The sequence below is a fragment of the Populus alba genome, chromosome 6, assembly GCF_005239225.2.
Source record: "Populus alba chromosome 6, ASM523922v2, whole genome shotgun sequence".
In the NCBI taxonomy this organism is placed as follows: Eukaryota; Viridiplantae; Streptophyta; class Magnoliopsida; order Malpighiales; family Salicaceae; genus Populus; species Populus alba.
In genome coordinates, this window is record NC_133289.1 from 22,889,953 (window position 1) to 22,912,998 (window position 23,046).

At 32.4% G+C, this 23,046-nt stretch overlaps 3 protein-coding genes across 12 annotated transcripts; 1 reads left to right on the forward strand and 2 right to left on the reverse strand.

Moving 5' to 3' along the window:
* Positions 1-33: 33 nt before the first annotated feature.
* On the reverse strand, positions 34-7,332 carry LOC118050262 (PX domain-containing protein EREL1). Of its 9 annotated transcripts, XR_004687851.2 has the most exons (12): positions 6,786-7,322; positions 5,722-5,832; positions 5,122-5,220; positions 4,846-4,932; positions 4,258-4,366; positions 3,297-4,102; positions 2,903-3,067; positions 2,513-2,755; positions 1,850-2,059; positions 1,285-1,509; positions 631-878; positions 34-456 (listed from the first exon to the last, which is right to left on the reverse strand). XR_004687851.2 is itself a non-coding variant. In XM_035060550.2 (11 exons), the coding sequence occupies exons 1-10, from the start codon at positions 6,879-6,881 to the stop codon at positions 1,288-1,290; spliced, it is 2,148 nt and encodes a 715-aa protein (XP_034916441.1). In that variant the 5' UTR covers positions 6,882-7,322; the 3' UTR covers positions 501-878; positions 1,285-1,287. The 9 variants fall into 9 exon arrangements, 8 of the variants coding, with proteins under 8 accessions (XP_034916441.1, XP_034916442.1, XP_034916440.1 ...); XM_035060550.2 differs by lacking the exon at positions 34-456 and having other exon boundaries at positions 501-878; XM_035060551.2 differs by lacking the exon at positions 34-456 and having other exon boundaries at positions 501-904.
* An 8,528-nt stretch (positions 7,333-15,860) lies between these two features.
* Positions 15,861-18,748, forward strand: LOC118050261 (vesicle-associated membrane protein 711). 2 transcript variants are annotated; one of them, XM_035060546.2, is made up of 5 exons: positions 15,861-16,251; positions 17,222-17,412; positions 17,813-17,976; positions 18,118-18,232; positions 18,542-18,748. In XM_035060546.2, the coding sequence occupies exons 1-4, from the start codon at positions 16,035-16,037 to the stop codon at positions 18,206-18,208; spliced, it is 663 nt and encodes a 220-aa protein (XP_034916437.1). In that variant the 5' UTR covers positions 15,861-16,034; the 3' UTR covers positions 18,209-18,232; positions 18,542-18,748. The 2 variants fall into 2 exon arrangements, with proteins under 2 accessions (XP_034916437.1, XP_034916438.1); XM_035060547.2 differs by having other exon boundaries at positions 18,547-18,748.
* A 494-nt stretch (positions 18,749-19,242) lies between these two features.
* LOC118050260 (protein FAR1-RELATED SEQUENCE 6) lies at positions 19,243-22,105 on the reverse strand. The gene is made up of 3 exons (XM_035060544.2): positions 21,875-22,105; positions 20,571-21,397; positions 19,243-20,456 (listed from the first exon to the last, which is right to left on the reverse strand). The coding sequence occupies exons 2-3, from the start codon at positions 21,395-21,397 to the stop codon at positions 19,385-19,387; spliced, it is 1,899 nt and encodes a 632-aa protein (XP_034916435.1). The 5' UTR covers positions 21,875-22,105; the 3' UTR covers positions 19,243-19,384.
* Between the last annotated feature and the right edge of the window lie 941 nt (positions 22,106-23,046).

The window sequence follows — 23,046 nt, forward strand, 5'->3', positions numbered from 1 at the left end:
GCAGAAAAGGTTGAGCTTCTAAAAGCTATTATACCTTTTTCTATAATTGAACCATTCTACTTCTAAATTTTCTTTGCAGCCAAAAAAGATGAAAGAAAATAGGCCAGGCCATCCTTTTCTGTCATATGATTTTGACTTTGTTAATGCCTCGAGTTTCCCTGCTAGAACAAGCATGGATCAGAAACAGGAGCGTGGGGTTCACTTTAGATGGAAAGTTGAGATTCTTTGCTTCTATTTTCTCCCATTTATAGGCCTTTGCCCCCCACTTGATAAAAGATGGAGTGAATCATCTTATGTGTTCATAGAGCCATGTGATGCCCGTTTTGGTCATCAAGCATCTTAGAATCGACTCAAGACGTGAGATTGTTCATGGTGCCTGAAAATGCAATTCCCGTTTCTGCTCTTCTACAGATCTGGTCACCAACCCTGACTTGGTTCGGTTCTTGATATTGTACCCTGCTAAAGTTATGGTTTAGGGAGTTCAGGACTGCTAGGTGATGTTTGTTTGATCATCTCAGGATAAAAAAACATATATATATTTATACACATTGAGAATAAAAAACACGTTTTTTGAAAAGAAAAGAAAAGGAAGACATTGAGAATAAAAACGTGTTCTGTCATTTCACTTACTTTCAAAACAAGAAGCACATGAGAGACATGTTCCTCTGTCTTCACCGTTCAATCTTTTCTGTCCCCAATCTTTTCTGTCCCGCGATGGTAATTGAGCTGGCTCCATCTTCTTGTACTGTTCAAATGCTAGGTTTTGACCCATTTGACCCAGCCTATGATACAGGCTTCGGTCACCATTCTTGGTGGACATTTTTACCTTTCTAGCCTGTCAGATCCGTGTTGAAACCCTAACCCACGTGCTCTAGAATCTGGAGTGAAATTGGAGCGAAATTCACTTCAATCATGGGAAATGAAACGTTACAGCTTGGACCAAAATTTTTGCATCGAAAGCACAGCTTATTTATCTACATAATGGGTGTGCATACAGAGATTCTCATTCTAGGGAAAGTATGAACAGACACGCATGTAATCTGTTTATTTGGCTCCTTGAATAATATGAACTCTCTTTATTCCAGTAAAAAATAAAAGATGCAACACTGGAAAAGGAAATTTCTTTGAGTCCACTGCTTGTGAAACCACAAAATTACACGAATTAATTGCTGATTTTGCGAGATGGAACTGTTCAAAACAGATTGTCCATTACCTGTAATATTAGTATGGTCTCGAAAGAAGCCTTTTACTAAAAAAAAAAATGTTAACAGTGTTCGACTATACCTTTTATCTTTCTACATCATGATTATTGCTTGAAGGAGCCTCGTCACTACTACTCCTACAGATGCTGCCCATTTTAAGAGCATGACGCATAATAGAGTTCACCTGTTTCCTCAACTTAGCATTATCAGTGAAGATATTTGCCAGCATCTCCCTCAATTCATCATCTGTTGCTCTTGTATCCTTGTTAGGAGCAGTGATTTTATCATCTTCAAATAATAGTTGTGCCTAACCAATAATTTGGGGGAAAACGTTGAAGGTAAGTCATAGAAAATGAATCAATGAACCCTACTTTTAAATTTATATTCAAAATGCGCTTCCAAATAGTTAATACAGCTTTGATAGTCTTAGTAGAGGTGATCAAGTCTAGGAATCATTTTATACAGCTTTGGTAGTCTTGGTAGAGGTGATCAAGTCTAGGAATCATTTTAAATAATGACAAGAACCTAAAGCCAACGGTCCTAAGCAGGGTAGATTCTGTTTAGCCAATATATATGTGTGCGTGTGTGTATATATGTACTTGGTAGATTTGTTTAGCAATGAGATATAGACGGGAAATAAAAAGTACCTCTGCTAGTAGATGGCTGATTTGATCATCAGATGTGGTCAGCAAATCTAAAGCATCTCCCAGAGAAGAGTTCACAATAAAATTATCTTCACCGGACAAACTGCCGTTGCATTCTTGCAGCTGGTCATACAGGATCCTGCAATCATGTAGCAGTTTCTTCCGAGTAATTTTCTCACGCTCCTTCATTTCTCTTTCCTCATAAAGAAGTTTCTGAAAAAACAAAGCATAGCATGGAATCAGTGAATATATATCACTGCTAGCAGTTGGGTTCAAATGCAAAATATCAATTCTGAGTCTAAAGATTTTTTTTTTAAATGATAAAATTTCATGAATGCAACTGCAAGGAATAGACATAACAGCAAGATTAACAATAAAAAAATATAACAGCAAGACTTTTGGGATGACTGATGGTGCAGTAAAACATATCTATGTACTGAACAAAAGCAAGATATACTTCCAAAATCAATTAGTTAATATTTTAATTCAATAAAAAATAGAGCGTTTGAAATTTGACTTGGGACATGATAACTGGCAGAAGCAAGCGATGTGTTTGAAATTTGACTTGGGACTTAACCTAGTTGAGTGAGTTGTTATTATATGATGTAGCTTCCCATAAGAAGAAAATCTGTTTAAAAAACTTGATATACAGAAATGATATACTACCTCAACTTCATATTTTTCCTTCAGTGATTGACTAAGCTCTTGCTTCAATGTTGTCTGGGAATTTTTGAGGGATTTAAATTCTTTAGCAAGAAATTTAAAATCTGCTTTCGATTTCGCTTCAAGCTCTTCATATCGCTTGGACAATTCCTCCAGTTGCTTTCTAGTAGCATCCAACTCCTCAAGTGCTATGTCTTTTTCATGGTCAGTAGGTGCCATTTGAAATTCTGTACTCCGCTGCTCACCCTGTAATGGTTACATGAATCATAATTTGAATTTAAGGCAATGAAAGGACCATCTTTCCATTGACGTGGGGACTTTCCAAAAGAAAGTAAGGAGATAAAAGAAAACAATAAAGAAACTTCGAAATCAGAATGATGGCTAATAAGTAACCTCTTTTGACTTCAATTTCAATTCCATTTCCAATGATTTCCGTCTCAATTCCTCCATATCCCACTGCATTTGGGTAAGCCTTTCCCTCTCAATTAAAATAGCTTGCTGCATGGTTTCTTTATTTTTCTGTTTTGCAGTTTCAAATTCCACTTCCAGATCCTTGACCTGAAGAGACCCAATCAGCGAGTAATATAAAGAATAACAGAGTCTGGTGCAGGAGTGAAACAACAAAAGACATGCCAAAAGTTGGATCATGGAGAGTTTAATAGCTATTATACTCTTGCATGCCCTAAAACTGTCATGCATAATTAAGCAAGAAGTCCAAATTGCATCCGTTCAAACATGCAATGAAAAGATGGCATCCGAAAAGCTTATTCAACTAACACTGACGTACTTTTGTTGTCAGGTAATCTTTTACAGCTATTTCCTGATTCAATCTTGATACGAGGTCTTCCATGTCTGTTTTAGCTGTGACTAGCCTCTGCTGCATCGTTAACAGAACCCTGTTCATTTTATGACGCTGATCCAAAGGAAGTACAATGTGTGCATCACCTGAAAACTGCAGCTCCGTATTACCAAGAATTTCTGTAGAACTCGAAATCTCAGCAACTCCTGGAAGGTCAAGATATCCATCACCAGATGAATTTGGTATCCCAGTGTTTGATATTTCACTTCCTCGTAGAGAACTTCCATCACTTTCAACACTATCACAAGATAACTTTCTAACATGACCAAATACCTTACCAGGCTCTGGCTCAGAGAAAAGTTCCATCCCATTTCCAGTAAGAAATGAAGGTTTGGATGCATTTCCATTATACCCATCTTTCCCTATAACATTGTTCATATGTCCACCATGTGGTGTATGCCTAGGAAAACCTTCTAGTTGCTCTAGAATAGTCTGTCCCATAAACAGTCCCTCATCAATATTCGCCATACCATACTTCACAAGTTTTTCTATTGGACCGGTCAAATCTTCATCCAGTGCTAAATCCCCCAAGCCAATTCCAAAATTGCCGTCTCTTGCTAGCTTTGGTGTTCCAAGATCAGATGTCTCATAAGCAGTATCACTGCCATAATCTGATGCAATTGATGAACTCGTAGCAAGAGAAGAGCTTAAATTTGGAGGTATCTGAAGTGAGGAGGTTGAACCATCACCGGTAGGACTTGCTTCTGATGACTGCTGATTTCCATCTTGGAATGCTGAAAAAATTGGTGGGAAATGCTAAGCAAGATTCAATTCTTAAGGGGAAAAAATCCTCAGAGCTGAGATTCAAGTAGATTATACACTTTCACCATAACTACAAAAGAAGTAAAGATGTTTTAAGGTAAATTTCATGCACAACAATGACACATACAAGACCTCGCAGCAGCTTCTAATTCAAAATAGGATGCCACTGCCACACTTCTTGATAAATCAATGTCAGACAGCAGTTTTGTCATCCATTGCTCCAAAGAGTACCTTCTCTGCAACAAAAATAAGTCTTTTAAGAATATTAGTCAGTTACATGTGAACAAAATAAAGTTCTCATTAAACGCTTATTTTGTAAGCTGGATTTTGGTATAGTTGCAATATAGTGAAAACTTTACCTTACAAAATAAGTGTTTACTTTGCAAGAATGGAAAATATATAAAATTATATACCTTTAGATTTCTACAATGTCAAAATCAGCAACTTAAACACAAAATTCTTCCAAACAATTTTGTTAAGATTTTATCAGCTTAGATTTCTACACAACAGTTATGGCAATTTGCTTTGTAGAATGAAGTGGCATTAACAATAAGCAAAATTCAAGAGCAATTATTGCACAAAAAAAAATGGCATTCAAAACATAATCTTCTTGTGTTTCCCAAATAATAGAAAAACAGATACAAGAAAATGCCACCTGCGCCACTAAAGAAAGAAAACAACAGATGCAGTAACAAAGTCCAAACATTTTCTGTACCTCTTCCAGGAGTGCCCTGCTTTTCAAACGCAGAAGTCCCTTGGGTGGAGCTGGTGGGATATTTTTCCTGGGAAATGCCTTCTTAAGCTGTAAGAGATAGCAAATAATATATGAGCATTGTTCACAGTTTTATACAGTTACAGGTACTCACTCAAGGCAAGGGACAAGACTTAGTTCCCATAAAGAATGCCTGACGGCATTAAGTAATTCAAGTACCCTGAATTAACAAAGTAAAATTATTAATGTAATAAAATGCAATAAAAATTTTGTACTTACATCAGTAAATAACTTCATAAAATCATTAAATCTTTTCAACACTCCACGGATGGTTGTAGCCCCTTCTGGTGATTGCACACCCACCTGAACCCTGTAAAACTGTCCCTTAAGAACGTTAGCATAAGATGTTTGAAACTGGTACATAGACATTACTATATACACAGAAGTGTGCACAAAACATGCAGATACACATATCCAAACTCAAATGAGCATTTCGCAAAGGAATTAATAAAAAATAATATTTACATATTATGCACTTCCCAAAAAAAGAAAATTGGATAAATGAAGTTAATGAGGATAATTTTGACCAGAAGTATATAACACACTGATGTAGCAAGAACATAAAACAATTCTTGCACTGATGGAATGAATTATGCAAATAGAAAAACAAGGAATGCTATTAACCTCTTTCACTACAATAGCATAATTTGGAAGCTTCAACTAGTTTTTCCCTAAAGTAAGGTAAACCATGGAACCAGTTGTCCGTATTGTTAGAAACATCCTAAAAATAAATAACCAATCTAAAGTATTTTACAACAAATCCATTACTGGATCTGAATAATATTTACATTACAAAATAAAGTAATGCAAATTGAGTACCACTATGGGATCTGAATCTCTTGATTTTGGGAGCACGGCCCAGGATGGTATAGTGACACAGTAACTCCATCCCGTTCTAGGATCATGGGGCCAAACGGTTTCTCGCCCATTCTGCAAAAGAACATTTTTTATCCTTCCATGTATTGAAAAATTTTATTGCTAGCAGAAACAGAATTATAGCTACTAAATTGCATTGCTATAGCAAATGACAGGGCAATTATGAAAGAAAACCTGAGAAAAAATGAAATGAATATATCAGAGTCAAGAAAGCGAAAAACCAAAAACAACATAAAAGATGCAAATATAGTTACCCTTCTCTCCATAAAGAACATTTCTTTAAAGATTTCATATTTCTCATCAGGTATTTAAGCATAATTTGTGGTTAATAAAAACCATTTCCATTTACAATCTCTAGACTAGTTGACACATGCATGCTGTCCTACTGGCCAAAGCATGAGTCTTGATTCCAACAATGAAAAGGCCAGCAAAATTAAACGAATAAATTGCCAGAAATCATATTTGCTTTAATAGATGCATGAAGTTCTTTCAAATGCCATACTAAATCTAAGGTGTTATTCCAACCGTGATTCTAAATACACTAAATACACATGATCAAAATATAACACACATGCCATATTAAATCAACTAATTAATCATACACTGAATTAAATGCACGGAGATCTTCCAATAATGATACCAAATGCGCAGAGTTCTTCCAGTCACGATACAATTAATGAGATGATTCTGCATGATGTCACATAGAATGCCTGTCCATTTCGCATAGATTAACTTCCATATGATTTATCATCATTTTCCATGTGCAAAAAACAGCTAAATTAATTCCAATTGCACCTTAATTACCCCCCTAATCAAACTCGGTGTTGACAAGATCAATCGATCAAATCGCAATTCAGCGACCACTTAACCAGTCCATCCTGAGCTAATACTTAATTTAAAAAATAACATAAAATTCAAGCAAGTCTACTAAAAGAGAAATTTTAAACTCAAATGAAAACGAATTATCTAATTGAACATACAGAAATTGAAGTAGTTGACAATTTTACCCATTTTCGAGGCGGAGGACTCCAATCCATCCCTAACGGCAACGGCGAAGTCCCGTCGTGCCTGTGCTTTGGTGGACTCCGCTGCCTCTGCATCATTTTCTCTCTCGAGAAATTTTTTTTCCCTCTCTAAAAACTAGGGATTAGCAGAAATGGACTATGATCTCTCTGATTCTATCAACAAATCACGCAATAAAAACTTCAATTTACAGTGTTTAAAAATTATCTTTCTCTCCGGTTGAGATCGGAGAAACACGAACCGGAGAGATCACGCAACAAATCACGTACAATTTTATTTCATGAATCAGACTTTTTTTCTGGAAATAGACGACGACGACGGCGAGAGATAATTGAGGGGCAAGGTAAACGTGACTATAATGAGCAGAGAGTGTGGTGTAGCGTGTGAAATACACACCTGCCTGCCTGCTTCGATTCTTCGTTTGTTTGTTGTCTCTTTTATCTTTTCTCTTCTATGGAGAAAGAGAAGGAAAAGACACAGTCGTTAGTATCGAGTTCACTAAATTGTACGGTGCGATGTTGTATCAATTAGATCTTCGTGTCTCTTTTTCAGGCACATTAAAATATTTAAAAACTTTTTTTTTAAAAAAAAAAATAACTAATTTGAAGTTAAAGAATAGAAAAACACCAGATTAATTATAACGGCAAATAGATATTTGTTTTTGTGGTCACATTGTATTTTTTTTTTTATTTTAAATTAATATTTTTAAAATTTTTAATCATTTTAGTATATTAATATCAAAATTAAATTTTAAAAAATAAAAAAATATATTATAATATATTTTCAAAAAAAAAAATTTAAAAAATATAATTGCTGCTTCAATATCAAACATTTCATTACAACATCCAAGTCAAAAAATTAATTTTTTTACTAAGTATAAAAAATAAAAATAATAACAATAAAGGAAAAACATAATTTGAAAAAAATAATAAAATAACATATTTTTAGCTTATTGTATTTTCCAACTATGATATTTTAAGATGTCAAGATTTTAAAACGTGATAATTTATCTTGTCTTAATTTTAAATCACAAAATACCACTAAATTATTATTATTATTATTATTATTATTAACTTTTTTTAGCTGTTGTGATTTATTTAATATTATATTTTTTAATTATAATTTTATTTTATGAATGAGTCATGTTTGAAACTGTGACAAAAATAAATTATATTATTTCACAAAAAATATTGCTATTATTACACTAATGTTTTTAAAATTATTTGTGCTATTAGCTCAAAATTGTATCTTTTCAACTAAAAATCTATAAAAATAATAATAATTAAGAAGTATTTTTAATTCATTATTTTCTCTCTTTTCCTGTATTAACTCTTTCTATATTGTAGATGCCCCATACTTGTAGTGTGTATATTATAAACTTTCTCATTGATTCAGGCATCCAAAAAATAGCCTTATATGTATTGGTAATGTTGAGCCAAAAGGACTAATATAACCTCTATAAATTAATATTTGATAAATTAACAATCTTGATTAAATAATATATTTATTTGATCCCAAGTTTAAATAATATATATATCGATGAATTAATAAATTTTCTTGCTGGAAGTATAGTTAATTTCACTTGCATTATATGTATTGAGAAACCACAAGAGTTAAGTATGGAAAGAGATCTTTTCAAGGTTACCATAACTTAGTTAATTAAATATTTTTCGGCGCATTAAACCTTCATATGGTTTTAACAAATCACAAGAAGGTTTAATTTCAGTCCTGCATCAATGATCCAGCATATATAGAATATTGCTGATAAAAAAAAAAAAAACAAACAAACAACAAGCTTTCGGGGGATTCGTAACTATTTTTTATCGGTTTAATGGTATATCCCCCCCCCCAAACTATTGAGTTTGTGGTAAATTGAGGACTATGCTACTAATTTGATCAATATTTTTCTTGAATTATCATGTAGATAAATATTATCCCACCATTTGATTTTACCATTGGTACGACCAAAAACCCCCCCTTCAAATTTTTCATATTTTGGTATTTTTAAATCAATATTTTCATAGATGCTAATGAAAATTCAATCCACTTTGAATTGAAATTGGGAAGTATTTTTTTTATATATATTCTAGACAATAAGGATTCAATAAATTAGAAAAATAAAAAAATAAGCTTGAATTTTTTTTAAAAAAAATATTTTGAAAATCTTGCTAAGACTAAGAAGATAAATTTTATATGATTTTTCTAAAACCCCCAACAAAATTTCAGATCATTATAATTTAATTTTTTATATTTAATGTTCAAGAAACATTAAAAAAATGCTTGTAGACCCAAAAAAATTAAAATTTATTTTTAATAATAGATTGAATTTTTACTAGATACAAGTTTCTACTCATGAAGATATCAAAGAATGAATTTTTAAAGGAGTTCTGGTCAATAATAACATTCAAATCAAACGAAGGAATAATATCTACAAAAATCATGATAATTCAAGTATAAAATTGACCAAATTGATAACACATGCACAAATATGCCGAAACCCTAATAGAGTTTTTATTATATATATATATATATATATATTATATATATATATATATATATATATATATATATATGATCTCATAAAGCATGCATGTGAAGTTATACCTAACATAATTATAACTTCACATGCATGCTTTATGAGATCATAAGCAAACCTGCTCTTCTGAAGAAATTCCGAACGTCTAAGATATATAAAATCATATACGTAGGCACGTGCTCATGCAGCATGCTTTCTGACATATATGTGAATGTAGCAGGAGACTGGTTAGTCAATTTTGAGCTATCTAGAAATTCTTTTGATATATAAACACAATTGGATCCTTGGAGATCCTCTACAGGGTTATATCTTTTATTATATTTTGATCTTATTGAATCTACGCTACCGCATTTGATTTAAGATTATTTTAGGGTTTCAGGCCCCGATTTCAAATAAAAATAAAGTAGATGGATCATATCTTCGTGCGTACTTGGCCTAATGGAATATCACTTCATTTTTTTCAAGAAAATTAGAAAAATTCTCCATGACAGAACTTGAAGTCAAAAAATATATCCATTAAAAATAAAATATTGGAAATTAAACGCTCTTCTCCTTCCTTTTCCAACTAAATAAATAGGGTTCTCATGGATGAGCAAACAAGTTAAAGCCCAAAATGTGTGTAAGTCAAGCAAAACATGTATATTATTAATCAAGAAGGATCCATAATCTAGATTGAAGATATTGCTTTTCTATTGTATATATAAACTCCTGTGTGCGCAAGCCTAATTCGAATGTAAAGATGCCCACATCTACACTAGTTCCTTTACCATTCAACAAAAATGCATGAATTGTGATTTGCTGGATGCAATCTGTCTTCTCTTTTCGTGATCTGCAACTTATAGAGAGGAAACTAGAAAGGAAAGGAAAGAACTGTAAATGAATAATTTAATTAAAGGAACTTGTCTGTCAAAGCTCTGTACTGTAATTAACCAACCTCTCGGCATCAGAAGAAACTCTGCAGGTGAGAAAAGAGAGAGATGGAGAGCCTACATGGGCAAAGAGCCTACATGGAGATAATAAGAAAGCCATCAAAGAGAATTCAGAGAATTTTGTTGTCTCCTGCCAGCCATTGTATAGACAAATAGATCCTCTAAATAATTTTTCAGGGCTTTCTTGAACTGTTTTTGTGACAATTCTTCTCCATGGAAACCATCTTCCAGTCTCGTAAAAAGCCATTGATAATATATACAGTTCAAGAAAGCCGTGGAAAATCACCAAGAGACCCATGTCTACAAGCCGTGCTCGCCTTGATATATATAGTACAGCATGTTGTTAGTTTTTGGGGGAATTATTCGGGAAGTATATAAAGGCTCAAAGAAATTAATAAGCTACAGGGGAGGTAGATCAATATCTCAGAAGTTTTATGCCCGCCATAAATGTTTTTATCTAAATAGGGTTAGACATGCATGATATTTGATTACCAGGAGTTAAAAATTATTTTCATTCCCACCCTTTTCCCTACTAGCTAGCTAGACTAATTAGCCACGCCGCTATATATATAAACAAGAGAAAGAATATGGCCTAGTGGTTGAAGGGACTTGTTCTCTTCCTTCACATCAAGATTCAAGCCCTACTTGTGTATGCTTGTCATCCCCGCGGTGCCTTACATGCTCACTGGGCTTGCAGGATGTTCAGTGAGCCCGGAGATTAGTTGTGGTGCACGCAAGCTGCCCCAAACACCCGGGTTACAAAAAAAAAAAAAAGAAAGAAAAAAACAAATTAGGCACATAACATTTACATAATTTTGCTACGTAAAATTTAAGAAGCAAAGAATAACCATAAAACTATCGGTTGCTGATAAAGTCTCCAAAATCTAGGCAGACTATAAATAAGATTCTTGGAATGAATAATTGATTTATCAATTAGCTCTAATAATTTTATTTTTTCTCTCTAATTAAGATGGTTGATAGCTTATATTTGATGTTTAATAGGCTAAAGTGATTTGTGACTAAGTACTTGCAAAATATTTTTTTTTAGAAGTGGAAATTCTTTGATGTTTAAATAAGTATTTTTTTAAAGAGAGAAACTACAATACTATTCTAGATATAGATGTTCTAAAAATATATATGTAGTAGAGAATAAAGATTGTGAATTTTTGTTATGAAGATTCCATAGTGTATTTATAGTTCATGAATCTTGTCTTTTTATATAGATGAGAGACTTACCTCTAATTTTACCTTTATGATATTTTTGAATTGTATAGTGAATTGTATTCCATTCATTTGTTGAGAAATAACTCTTCTATAATTTTATATAAAAATTTATAGAATTAATTGTGGTATATTCAATCTTCTTTTGAGTCTGGTCAACACCAAGACCCAACATGCTTAGAGTTTGACATATTATCAAGTCCAATTATAGCCTGCTTGCCAACTATTCATATAAATAATAAAGCTCATCTTTTTTTTTTTTCAAATAAGATTGTTTTTTTTAATTTTCCTTCTTTTTTCTTTTAATTTTATTATTAATCATTTTAATTTCATCCTTAAATTTCTTTAATAGTTGTTTAGATTAATTTTGCATCAGCGAAATTAATTAATTGAATCATGGCAACTCCGATACACAATATGGAGTTTTAAAGTAGACTTTTCATAGCACAATGAAAAAATTTACTCGATCCCTTTTCCCATGATAAATGTTCCGACATTGATAACTTCAACATCAACTTCACCATGCTAGCTACCAAGTTATTGCTTCTTGAAAGACTGATGGACAGGTTAATGGTTTTAGCTCTCGTAAAGAGGAATTGCTTGATGGACTGGGGACAAAATTTTGGTAAGAGTAAAGGCTGTAGTAAAAGTGGTGAACCAACTTCAGGTACTTGCCTCATTTCTTACAGTATATTTATTATTATTATTATTATATAGCAGTTTTTTAAAATATTTTTATTTAAAAATATATTAAAATAAAATTTATTTTTAATATCATCACATTAAAACTATCTAAAAATAATTTAAAATAAAAAAATCTTAAATTTTTCAAAAATATTTTTAAAATTAAAAAGAAAAACAAGGTATAGATACATCGTCAGATCTTTATAACAAAAATCGTGTTCCACAAAAATTTGAAATTTTTTTATTAGAAATTAATTTTTTATATATTTTAAATTCGTTTTAATGTGATAATTTTAAAAATAATTTTAAAAATAAAAAAATATATCATTTTAATATATTTTAATATAAAATATATTTTAAAAACAACAACAATTACACTTTAATATCATGTATGCTAATAAACTGTGGAGTAACTGTTTTGGCTCGGAATACAAAATTAGTACATAAGTAGATTGAACTACCTTGGTACTGAATTAAAATATATCGATTAGTGCGTTGTTGGTGAAAATGACAGTACGTATTTCTTAAAATATTTTTTATTTAAAATTGTATTTTTTATTTTTTTAAAATAAATTATTTTTAATATTATATCAAAATATTTTAAAATATAAAAATTAATTTTAAACTACCTTTTTTCTTTTTCAGCCACCACGAAACCAAAAAAAAGCAATCTAAACTAGTGCTCGGCATTTAGGGACGTTTCGGGTAGCCATGTAACTATTGTTTTGTCAATTGTTTTAATTTTTTTTGTTGTAAATTATATATATATATATATATATATATATATATGGATTATTTTGATATATTAATATTAAAAATAATTTTTTAAAATAAAAAATATATTATTTTAATATATTTTAAAACAAAAAAATACTTTAAAAATAATTTGTACCACTGTTTTAAATACATATTTAGATAACAATTATTTTTTAAAATATTTTTCATGTAGAAATATATTTAAATAATATTTTTTATTAATATTAATTTAATTTTTTTAAAAAAAACATGATATCACAGTAAAAATAACCTGTAGCTAAAATATGGATGGACAAGATATCAACTTATCTATATATTTTTTTTATAAAATAAAATAAAACAAAAAAAAGACAGTGTAATTTTTATGACCAGTCCATGCCAGAGCTATTAGAGCATCTGAGATGTTATTTTCAAAGAGATAAATTGTATAGTATAAATAAGTGCTTTATATTTTTTTTTTTACATGATTGTATTTAATTGGTTTGTTTTTTTGATAGTCATACTTTATCTATTTGGTTTTTAAAAAAATATATATGTAAATAATAATTTTTTTTAAAGAGAAAAGACATTTTAAAATTTTATTTAGCACTTCTTTTTCAGCATGTAAAACATGCATGTAAGAGTGTGTGTGTGTGTATATTTGTTTATTATTATTATTAGCTTTTTATTTAGCATATCCCTTGAAGTTGCTCTTAGTGGGTGTTTGGATATGCTGTCGTGACTACTGTTACAATTAAAAGTTGTTTTAAAACATTTGATTAATTTAATCGTATTTTTTTTCACGTGGACCCCACTTCAAAACTGAGGACCAATCTCTGTGAAAAGCAATATACCAGTGCTTTTCGTTGCTGCTCTCCAACACTATATAAATTTAATTAACATTATAAAACTTTCCCAGTATTGTTTTGCCATGGACGAGTTTTCAATAAAAAGAAGACTATTTGTCAAAAGTAACATGTTTTTGTTGTACTTTTTTTTTTTATTGATAATAATGATATCACTAAAATAACCTCTTAAAAAAAATCTTTTTTTTTTTTTAGTTTAACATGTTGGTGTCCGGGCCAGTTTACGCGCATCTTGACTAATCCCACGGGCTCTGAAGTTAACGACCATGTAAGCCTCCAGTGGCCATCATTATTATACAGAGGCAAACGGGCCCTGAAATCCGGGCTCACTTGTGCGCACCTCGACTAATTCACGGGCCCTGAAATTAACGAACATGTAATCCTTTTTTACAGAGGCAAACAGGCTCGCCAAGTTTCATGAACAAATCACAGATAATGTAGCCCCGCCCTTCCTCTAAGACATTTTTGGAATGTACAAGAAACCCTCAAGATCTTAAACCCAGCAAGAAGATCACATGAAGCAACATACCGCTCTCTTACAAGCTGCTGCACAAAACAGAAACAATAATACCTTACAAGTTGCTGTAAGGTGGAGTTCCAGCAACAACATTAATAACAGGCCCAAGGAGGGCAGCACAGACCCCTAGCTTCCACGTGTTCTCTGTGAGCTGGTGGAATCCAGGTCGTGGGAGCTGTGTATTTGTCCAGTATTTCCATGAATCGATCCTTTGTGGGTCTACTCTTTGTCTCGTGGTATTTTGTCCAGTATTTCCAATAATTGAAGTCGTATACTATACATGTTTTAGGTCACATGAAATGGATAATTTGCTGCCGGACTGGCCAATGTTTATTGAAATGCCTGGATGCTGATCTTCTTCTTACCGTGTATACATTATTTGCATCGTTCTAACTGTTTTTTTTTTTTTTTTAATATATTTTTTTTTTTTAATACCAGCCTATCAAAATAAACTAAAACACTAAAAAAATATTAATTTGAAAAAATAATAAAAAAAAAATCAAAATTTTTTTAAAATATTTTAAAAAAACAAAAATAAATAAATATCTATAAAAGTATATATGAAAGGGTTATTTTGAGCTCTTTCCATCTCAAACACCTCCTAGTATTTTCAGTTTTTATAGTAAGTTGCACATACCTGGCTAAAAAAACCAGAGCATAAGAGAGTTGTTGTGAAGTTGCTTCTCGGTTGGCTACAAAGATCATGTTTGAGGTGTTTGGCTAATTGAATAGACAATCAAATAGATTAAATATATATTAGAGAATAATATAAATTATATTTAAGATTTTATTTAAAAACTTAAATTATTGAATTGAGATGATTTTTGACATGGTATCAAAGTCTCATGACGAAACGATTATGAGTTTCGAATCTCATTATTTTTATTTTTTGATAAAAAATCAAGCACAAGATAATATAAGTCAATTTAAGTTTCAAGCACAAAAAACTTTTATTTGAGAGGGTGTGTTATAAAATAATATAAATTATTTATTGTGGAACCTTATCCAATAGTTTAAACTATTGGGTTGAGATGATTATTTGATATGGTATATAGTTTTGATGACCAAACTGTTACGAGTTTGAATCTTACAATCCTTATTTATTTGATGAAAATTAAACATAAGGTAATGTGAACCTGTGCAAGTTTCAAGTCCAAAGGAACTTTTACTCGAGAGGGTGTGTTAGAGAATAATACAGTTCATAAAAAATTAAATTTATGATATTAACTATATATGAAAATATAAAAAATAATTATAATCTCTTACGTTGCTTAAAAATGTGTTTATATATATATATTATTTATATTAAAAAAATAACAAAAAAATTGTAAAAAAATCCAAAGAGAACCTCTAAAATATATTTTTCAAAATTACCATATATAATTTATTTTTTAAATATATATATATATATTTCAAAATAAAATGCAATATCTTGCATTATTTATATATTTTTTAAAATAAAAATTATTATAGAAATAAATTTATTTTTTATTTTATATTCTTTTAATCAAATATATTTTGAGACACTAATTAAAACGCAATCCAATCTCACTCAATTAATAATTAATTATATTACTTATCTCACTCATTTCCCTTCCTCTTCCCTCGGTTTCTCCTGTTTTCTACAGCAAGTAGGCTCATCACTTCCCTTTCAATTCTTAATCTATAGCTACAAACTAATTAAAAATAATAAAAAAGTAAACTCCTACCAATTGAGAGAAAAATCGATCGTTCATTAGATCCCAATGGCGATCCTGTACGCGCTAGTGGCAAGGGGATCGGTGGTGCTAGCGGAGTTTAGCTCTACAGCAACGAACGCAAGCGCGATTGCTAGGCAAATACTGGATAAGATACCTGGCAATGATGATAGCAATGTCTCTTACTCTCAAGATCGTTATATTTTTCATGTTAAACGCACCGATGGCCTCGCCGTTCTTTGCATGGCCGATGAAACCGCCGGCAGTAAGATTTTTTTCAATCCCCTTGTTTTTTTTCCACTTAATTTCGCATGAATTAATTTAATTTTTGGTCAATTACGGATTTTAGGATCTCAGTTACGATTTCTTCGTTGTGATTACGTTATGGATGTCGGGTCTTAGACGAAAAGATAAAAGAATTATTGCCTTGGATGACAATTAAAGAAACATGGGATTTTAGGACTCGAGCTGCTACGCATGTTGGAGAATTTGTTAGAAATTTCATAGCTTTGTTTAGTGGTATTATCAAACTTGTTTGTGGGCAACTGAAATTAAGTGTATCTGCTCGTCTAGGCGAAGACTAGGAATCATATTTAGTGAACCCGACCTAGAGTTCGACTCGGCCAAGGCCCATGTTGCTGGTCGGCCAGGTCAACCCAGACCTTTTTTTAAAAAAAAAAAAAAAAAAACTGAAACAACTTAGCTTAAAAAAATCCGGGTTTTTCCAGACCTGGGTCAGCGGATTGACCCGTCAGGCTGGGTTGGTTCAGAACTATTCTAGGAAGTAATCGCTGGATTTTAGGATGCAAGCTACGATGTGTGAAACCATTAAAAATTTGCAACTTATCAAGTTTACAGACTATTTGAAAATTAGACATTTGATTTTTGTGGTGGGTATAGGTTTATGATGGATTAGATGAGGATTGGAAATGTATTGCATGCGGGAAAGTTCTGATATTTTAGCTGAAGGCAAGTCATTCACTGTCACAATTACTGCGTTTTGATGTTTTAGGGAGCTGTGTTAATGCTTTTCTTAGTAGTCAAGCTATACCTGTTTGGAGAATGAGTGAATTTATTTGAAAGTTCATAACTTTATTTACTTGACATATAAAATTGAATGCCTCACCTTTGATTTTAAAATGGGTCTAGCACCTCTAGATTGTTGGATTCTTGGGATGAATATAAGAAGTAAATTGTATGGGAAAAAGTTATGATAATGTTGATTTTATGTCCAGGAAGAATTCCGTTTGCATTTCTTGAGGACATTCATCAGAGATTTGCCAGGACTTATGGACGTGCAGTTATTACAGCTCAAGCTTATGCCATGAATGATGAATTCTCAAGGGTTTTGAGCCAACAAATGGAGTACTACACTAATGATCCGAATGCAGATAGGATAAATAGACTGAAAGGTGAAATGAGCCAGGTGAGCTTGATTAAATCATGATTGCTATCTCTTGGATCGATTTATGAATTTTGAGGATGGTTTTTAATTACTTTCCAATTCATGATAGATGTCTGGAATAGTGTTTTATTTTAGATTTTGTGCTTTAAAATGTGGTCTCGACATTCTGCTGTCCAGTCGCACTGTCAAACTGTGGTGCCAGGTTGAATGACTTTTCTGTGGTCTCGACTCCTACTTGGGTACTGAATAATGAAATTAATGGTATATGAAGGATATACACCATTATTATCATCGTAGTTAGAAAGGAAACGTACTCTAGCACTTAATAATTATTCTATAAATTTCCAGTTGAAGGATCCTGTCCGAGTTTTTCATTTTAAACAGACTTGTAATTTCAAAATTTGCAATTGTTTTGTAATAGGTGCGAAATGTTATGATTGAGAACATTGACAAAGTTTTGGAGAGAGGTGATCGCTTGGAATTGCTGGTAGATAAAACCGCCAACATGCAAGGAAACACCTTCCGTTTCAGAAAGCAAGCTCGTCGTTTCAGCAGTGCAGTATGGTGGAGAAATGTCAAGCTCACGTATGTTCTCCAAATGAATTGTTGTTGATGTCTAACTACACGCAAGAATGTATTTCAAGAGACTCTTTCAGCATTTACCCACTTGAAACCAGAGATACTTGAATTTCTTGCTCACTGAATAATTTTTTTTGCGTCTGGCAGGGTTGCTTTGATTATACTACTGCTGGTGATTATCTACGTTGTGTTGGCCTTCGTATGCCATGGAGTTACACTGCCAACATGCCGAAAGTAAAGAGCAACTTTTGAGTGAGATCTGGTGTGCTATGTGCTTGCATTTTTTTATTAATTAATTTATTTTTCTTAGTACATGGGTTTTTCTGTTTGAAATTTCTCTCCTCGGAGTTGTATTAAATTTCTTCTTTCAAGCAATGTGAAATACTTGAATTATCTGGGCCTGTGCTCGCACTTCTTGTTAACAGACTGCCCTTGTGGAAACAAAGTGATGCAGGCTGTATGTTTATTGAAGCATATGATTGATATAATATTTATTTGAGTACCAACATTTTTGTGAATCTTTTCAGCTAAGGTATAATTAATTATACATGTCTCTTGTTTCCTATGTCAGAAAAGCCCTTCATGTGTGTGCTGCTTTCAGTATTATCGACGGGAAGGGAGAGGGAAAGCACCTGTCAAGTTTCCAGAATCCTGTTTATTTTTCTTCTCTGATTCCATTCAGAAAGATGCATCTTCTGTGGAATGAAGCTTGACATATTTTGTACATTAATAGCATGTTCGACATTCTTTTTTAAAGAATATTTTTAATTTAAAAATATATTAAAATAATAATTTTTTAAAAAAATTATTTTTAATATTAACACAAAATAATAATAATAATAATAATAATAATAATAATAAAAACAATTCAACCACAAAAACAAACCAAATCAAATGAAAGTTGTACAAAGTGTAATTGGTGTCTTGCAAGAAGTTTTCTTGTTTGCCCAATTCAAGGGGCATCTTTGCTGTGCCATGAATTTATTTAACATTGTAATAACAATTATATTTTAAAATATTTTTTATTTGAAAATCATTAAAATACTATTTTTTAAAATTTATTTTTGATATTAATATGTTAAATAGATAAAAAAAACATAAATTTTGAGAAAACATAATTCAAAAGGCAAACACAAACATAGAAAGAACGAGTTCAAACTCATGTCCTGAAACTTTAACCTACTGTGTAGTGCTGTTTGCATTTTGAACCAAGGCTATAGAACATAGCAAAAACATCCCAAATGACCAAAATAGAATAACGCTTGCCACAAGTTCAAAGAATCAAAGACATGGGAAACCTCGTATAAGATGCATATCTTCCACCAGTGGCATGAGAAGACAGTATAATAGACACCGCAAGAAGTTTTACAAATCGGCATTTTCTAATTTCTAGCTAGTTTCTACATATAGGAATTTACACCAAGTTGTCCTCTGCAAGATTGAATTTGTTCAACAACTCTTCCAGTTCTTGCAATGCAATCTTATAATGATCTGAAGACTGTGCTCCTACTTCCACAACTGGAATGGCATACCTATACAGAAGATTATGCCAGTAAATTCGGTTATCCACATCAACGTCACCGGAATTGTGATCTAGAAGACCCCTGCGCTTATAATCTTTGCCCCAACGTGGCAGAATGTAGCGAGAAGGGACTTCTTCCACACCATTATAATTAAGCACGTTCAAGGCGTGCCTACATAGATAACCTTTGTAATTGAACAAACTGCATATGCATCGGATATCTGCTTGACTTGTATCATATAAAACTTCAAAATGCCTAACCTCCTTCTCACTTCCTGCAACTTCAACTCGTTCTTTGACTATGTATGTTGCTATTTGTCCGTTAACTCTCAGCTGTTTTGTGTTAAAACAAGAATACATCCCCTCAACTTCAGACTGGAACTTTCTAAAGATTTCTTTTGTATACACTTTAGAGAGCTGCACCTCAAAGTTGCATCTTGTTTTCAACTCGTAGCTTGAATTTGTGGACTCCAGATCTGCCATGGCTTCTTTCATGTGTTTACGGTGCAGGGCGAGATCATACTTATCTACAAATTCCTTAAACGATGTATGCTTATGTACATAACCATCAAAAAAGGCGTTCAAGCTCTCATCTTCTTGGATGGGGATCATTCCCACAAAAAATATGTCCTTTAAGTAGACTGGAACCCACGCTTGTCTTTCTTCATACAACGTTTGAAGCCATTTATTATCACCAAGACCATGGCACTTGATCATGTCAGCCCAAGAAGTTTCAAACTCAGCTATCTTTAGGGAATTATAGACAGCTTTATTTAATTGTCTTTTGATGGCTTCATATCCCTGCAACCCTCCCAACCTCTCTGGAACTCTCTGGGTGATACAACACACATTGTAACAATGACGAGCATTTGGGAAAACCTCAGATACTGCACTTTGCAAGGGTTTGTTTTGGTCACTAATGATAACCTGTGGAAGATGCCCTTGCATGCACTTGATCCATGCCCTGAAAATCCAGACAAAATATTCCATAGACTCGTGTCCAAGGAAGCCACATCCCAGTAACACAGATTGTCCATGGTGGTTCACACCAACAAATGAAATAAGAGGTATCTCGTACCTGTTTGCCAGGCATGTTGTGTCAATTGTTACCGTGTCACAGAAGAAACCATATGCAACCCTGGACCTAGCGTCAGCCCAAAACACATTCCTCAGGCGCCCCTCGTCATCGAGATCCATTAAGTAAAAGAAGTTAGGATTTGTCAACTTCATGCGACAGAAGTAGTTATAAACTGCAAGTGCATCTCCTTCTTTGAGTTCCAAATGTTTGAAGTGATCAACATGATCAACATGCCCCCTTTCATCAACATTTAAGTACACATTACACCCAGTATTCATGAGAGCTCTACGATGCAACCTGATAGTGTGTACTTCGGTGACAGGCTCTGGTGGTGGTTGTGCTTTTTTGGCTGCAAGAATCATCCGTTTATGAGACTTATAAAACCTTTTGATTTGAGGATTCACCTGATGATTATGTTCAAGCTCAACATCAACTATTCTCCATCTTTTAGAGTCCACTAGCCTAATGACGACCATTGCAGGACAGCCAGTTCTTGTTTCCGGTCTTGGATTGTTTGCTTCACTCTTTTTCTTAAAACCTGCACTACTGCAACTAAGTTTCGCTCTATAACGTTCTTTTCTCTTTGACCTGAACCAAGAGTTGCTCACTCTAATGCCAAAACCTTGTTCCTTGGCATAAACATTGTAAAAATCATAAGCTTCATCAAAAGAATCAAACTCCAAACCCACAGTCGGTTCTGGTCGTTCTTTCTTCGAACAATTTTCACCAGTTTCATCATCACATCCCATTGCACTGCAGTCTCCCTCAACTTCATAGTCATCGCCTTCGTCAAACACCGGCTCACTATTCAAACAAACTTCTTCCATCTGAACACGAAAAAAAAACACTAATTTGCAACGCATACATGCCAAGTATCATGGATAGGATAAAAAACAATGGTGACAACCTTAAATATCAAGTTTCACAGTGAAAGGCCAGACAGGACCATAAACAGTAATTTCATCAAAATGAACATATTAACTACCACCAATAAACTAATTATAGCATCCTTTGCTTGCTTATTTTCCAAGCACAATCTGGTCTGTTGTAACAAGTGTAGCCCAAGTTAAAAGGATTACATTACAAAACATGCTTAATGCTTAAGATGCTTAGCAGAAAATATGTCAAGCAGTATTATCCAGTCCTTAGGAAACATACTTCACATTTAAGATTCTTGTTAAATAATCTCAATTTTTTTACAGATATGATCAATTGAAACCCTAAAAAGCAAAGAAGATTGATTTTTTAGCTCTAAAAAATGAGTTGCGAATTGAAATTGAAGGGGGAATTTTGGAGGATCTTACAGTGATTACTGAGTCAGGCAGCAATCGACGGTGAATACATAGGAGTGAGTTCTGTCCGAGTTGGCGTTGAAGGAAAGTCTGCGAGTCACACTCGGGCTTACAGAGGTTTCGTTGATCTTTCGACTCTGGAGAACGACACGTGGGGCCTGAAAACGCTATAAATATACAACTAGTGTTTTTTCTCTGGTAATTGTGTTTTTTTGCTTTTCGGTCATGTAGTTCGCAAATTAGCAGTGTGAGTGTTTCCAATTTGTTTATTTATTTGGTGTGGCGGAGCTAATAAATTTTAGTTTGGGGACAAATTAGGGGAAAAAACATTAGGAGGGGCAAAATTTAACCTTCTTTTTTTGTTTTGGAGCTAAAAATCTAATTTTTCAAAGAGGGATTTACAAACAAAAAAATATTGCAGCCCCCCTAGTTTTGCCACTGGATGCGGTGTAGCATGATACCTTTTATATTTTATTTCAATTATAAATTTAAAAATATTTAATTAGTCAACATACACTATAATTTTATATAAGATTTACTAATAATTTTCACTTGAAATTTTAGTTAAAAAAATATAATTTATAATTTTTTAAAATCTACTTTTAAAAAAATATAATATTAAAAACTATTACAATGACAAACGGAGACACTTTACCATTTGTATCATCCATTTAAATACTATTTATTATTTATCATAAAATAATAAATATTTAATATGTTGATATTGAAATATTTATATATTATATTAAATTAAAAAAATATAAATATTTTACATGTGCATATATATGATATAAATTATACCTTCAGCTAAGTTTGAATCATGTTTGAAGTTAAATTTAACAGTATTTATATTATATTTATTTTTCATAAGAATAAATATAAAATAAATTATTAATCAGATTAGCACGAGTTAGTATCTATTATAAAATAAATTATATTTAATTTTTTTTAAAAAAAAAACTTAAAAAACTGTAGCCCGCTTAGGTTCGCCTATTCCCTCCGGTTAGTGAACGCTAAGGAAAAAACTGAATCGTCATGATTTTCAGTCATTCCGTTAACGTCACACGCATATGATAGAATAGGAGACTCATCATCGCCTATAGATAGAGTCACGTTGATATTTAGCTAATCCCTGACGTGGTCCAATTAAAAAAAAGAGAAAAAAACAACAACATGGAATTTCT

Bases quoted from the DNA above. Each gene is read 5' to 3' on its own strand.
- LOC118050262 (XM_035060550.2), bottom strand. From the start codon at position 6,881: ATGATGCAGAGGCAGCGGAGTCCACCAAAGCACAGGCACGACGGGACT. The intron at 3,068-3,296 runs GTACGTCAGTGT...GGGTCTCTTCAG, and splicing joins AAGATTACCTGACAACAAAA to GTCAAGGATCTGGAAGTGGA. The intron at 2,060-2,512 runs GTAGTATATCAT...TTGTTTTTTCAG, and splicing joins AGGAAAAATATGAAGTTGAG to AAACTTCTTTATGAGGAAAG.
- LOC118050260 (XM_035060544.2), bottom strand. From the start codon at position 21,397: ATGGAAGAAGTTTGTTTGAATAGTGAGCCGGTGTTTGACGAAGGCGAT. The intron at 20,457-20,570 runs GTACGAGATACC...CTGGATTTTCAG, and splicing joins ACAACATGCCTGGCAAACAG to GGCATGGATCAAGTGCATGC.
- LOC118050261 (XM_035060546.2), top strand. From the start codon at position 16,035: ATGGCGATCCTGTACGCGCTAGTGGCAAGGGGATCGGTGGTGCTAGCG. The intron at 17,413-17,812 runs GTGAGCTTGATT...GTTTTGTAATAG, and splicing joins TGAAAGGTGAAATGAGCCAG to GTGCGAAATGTTATGATTGA. The intron at 17,977-18,117 runs GTATGTTCTCCA...TGCGTCTGGCAG, and splicing joins TGGAGAAATGTCAAGCTCAC to GGTTGCTTTGATTATACTAC.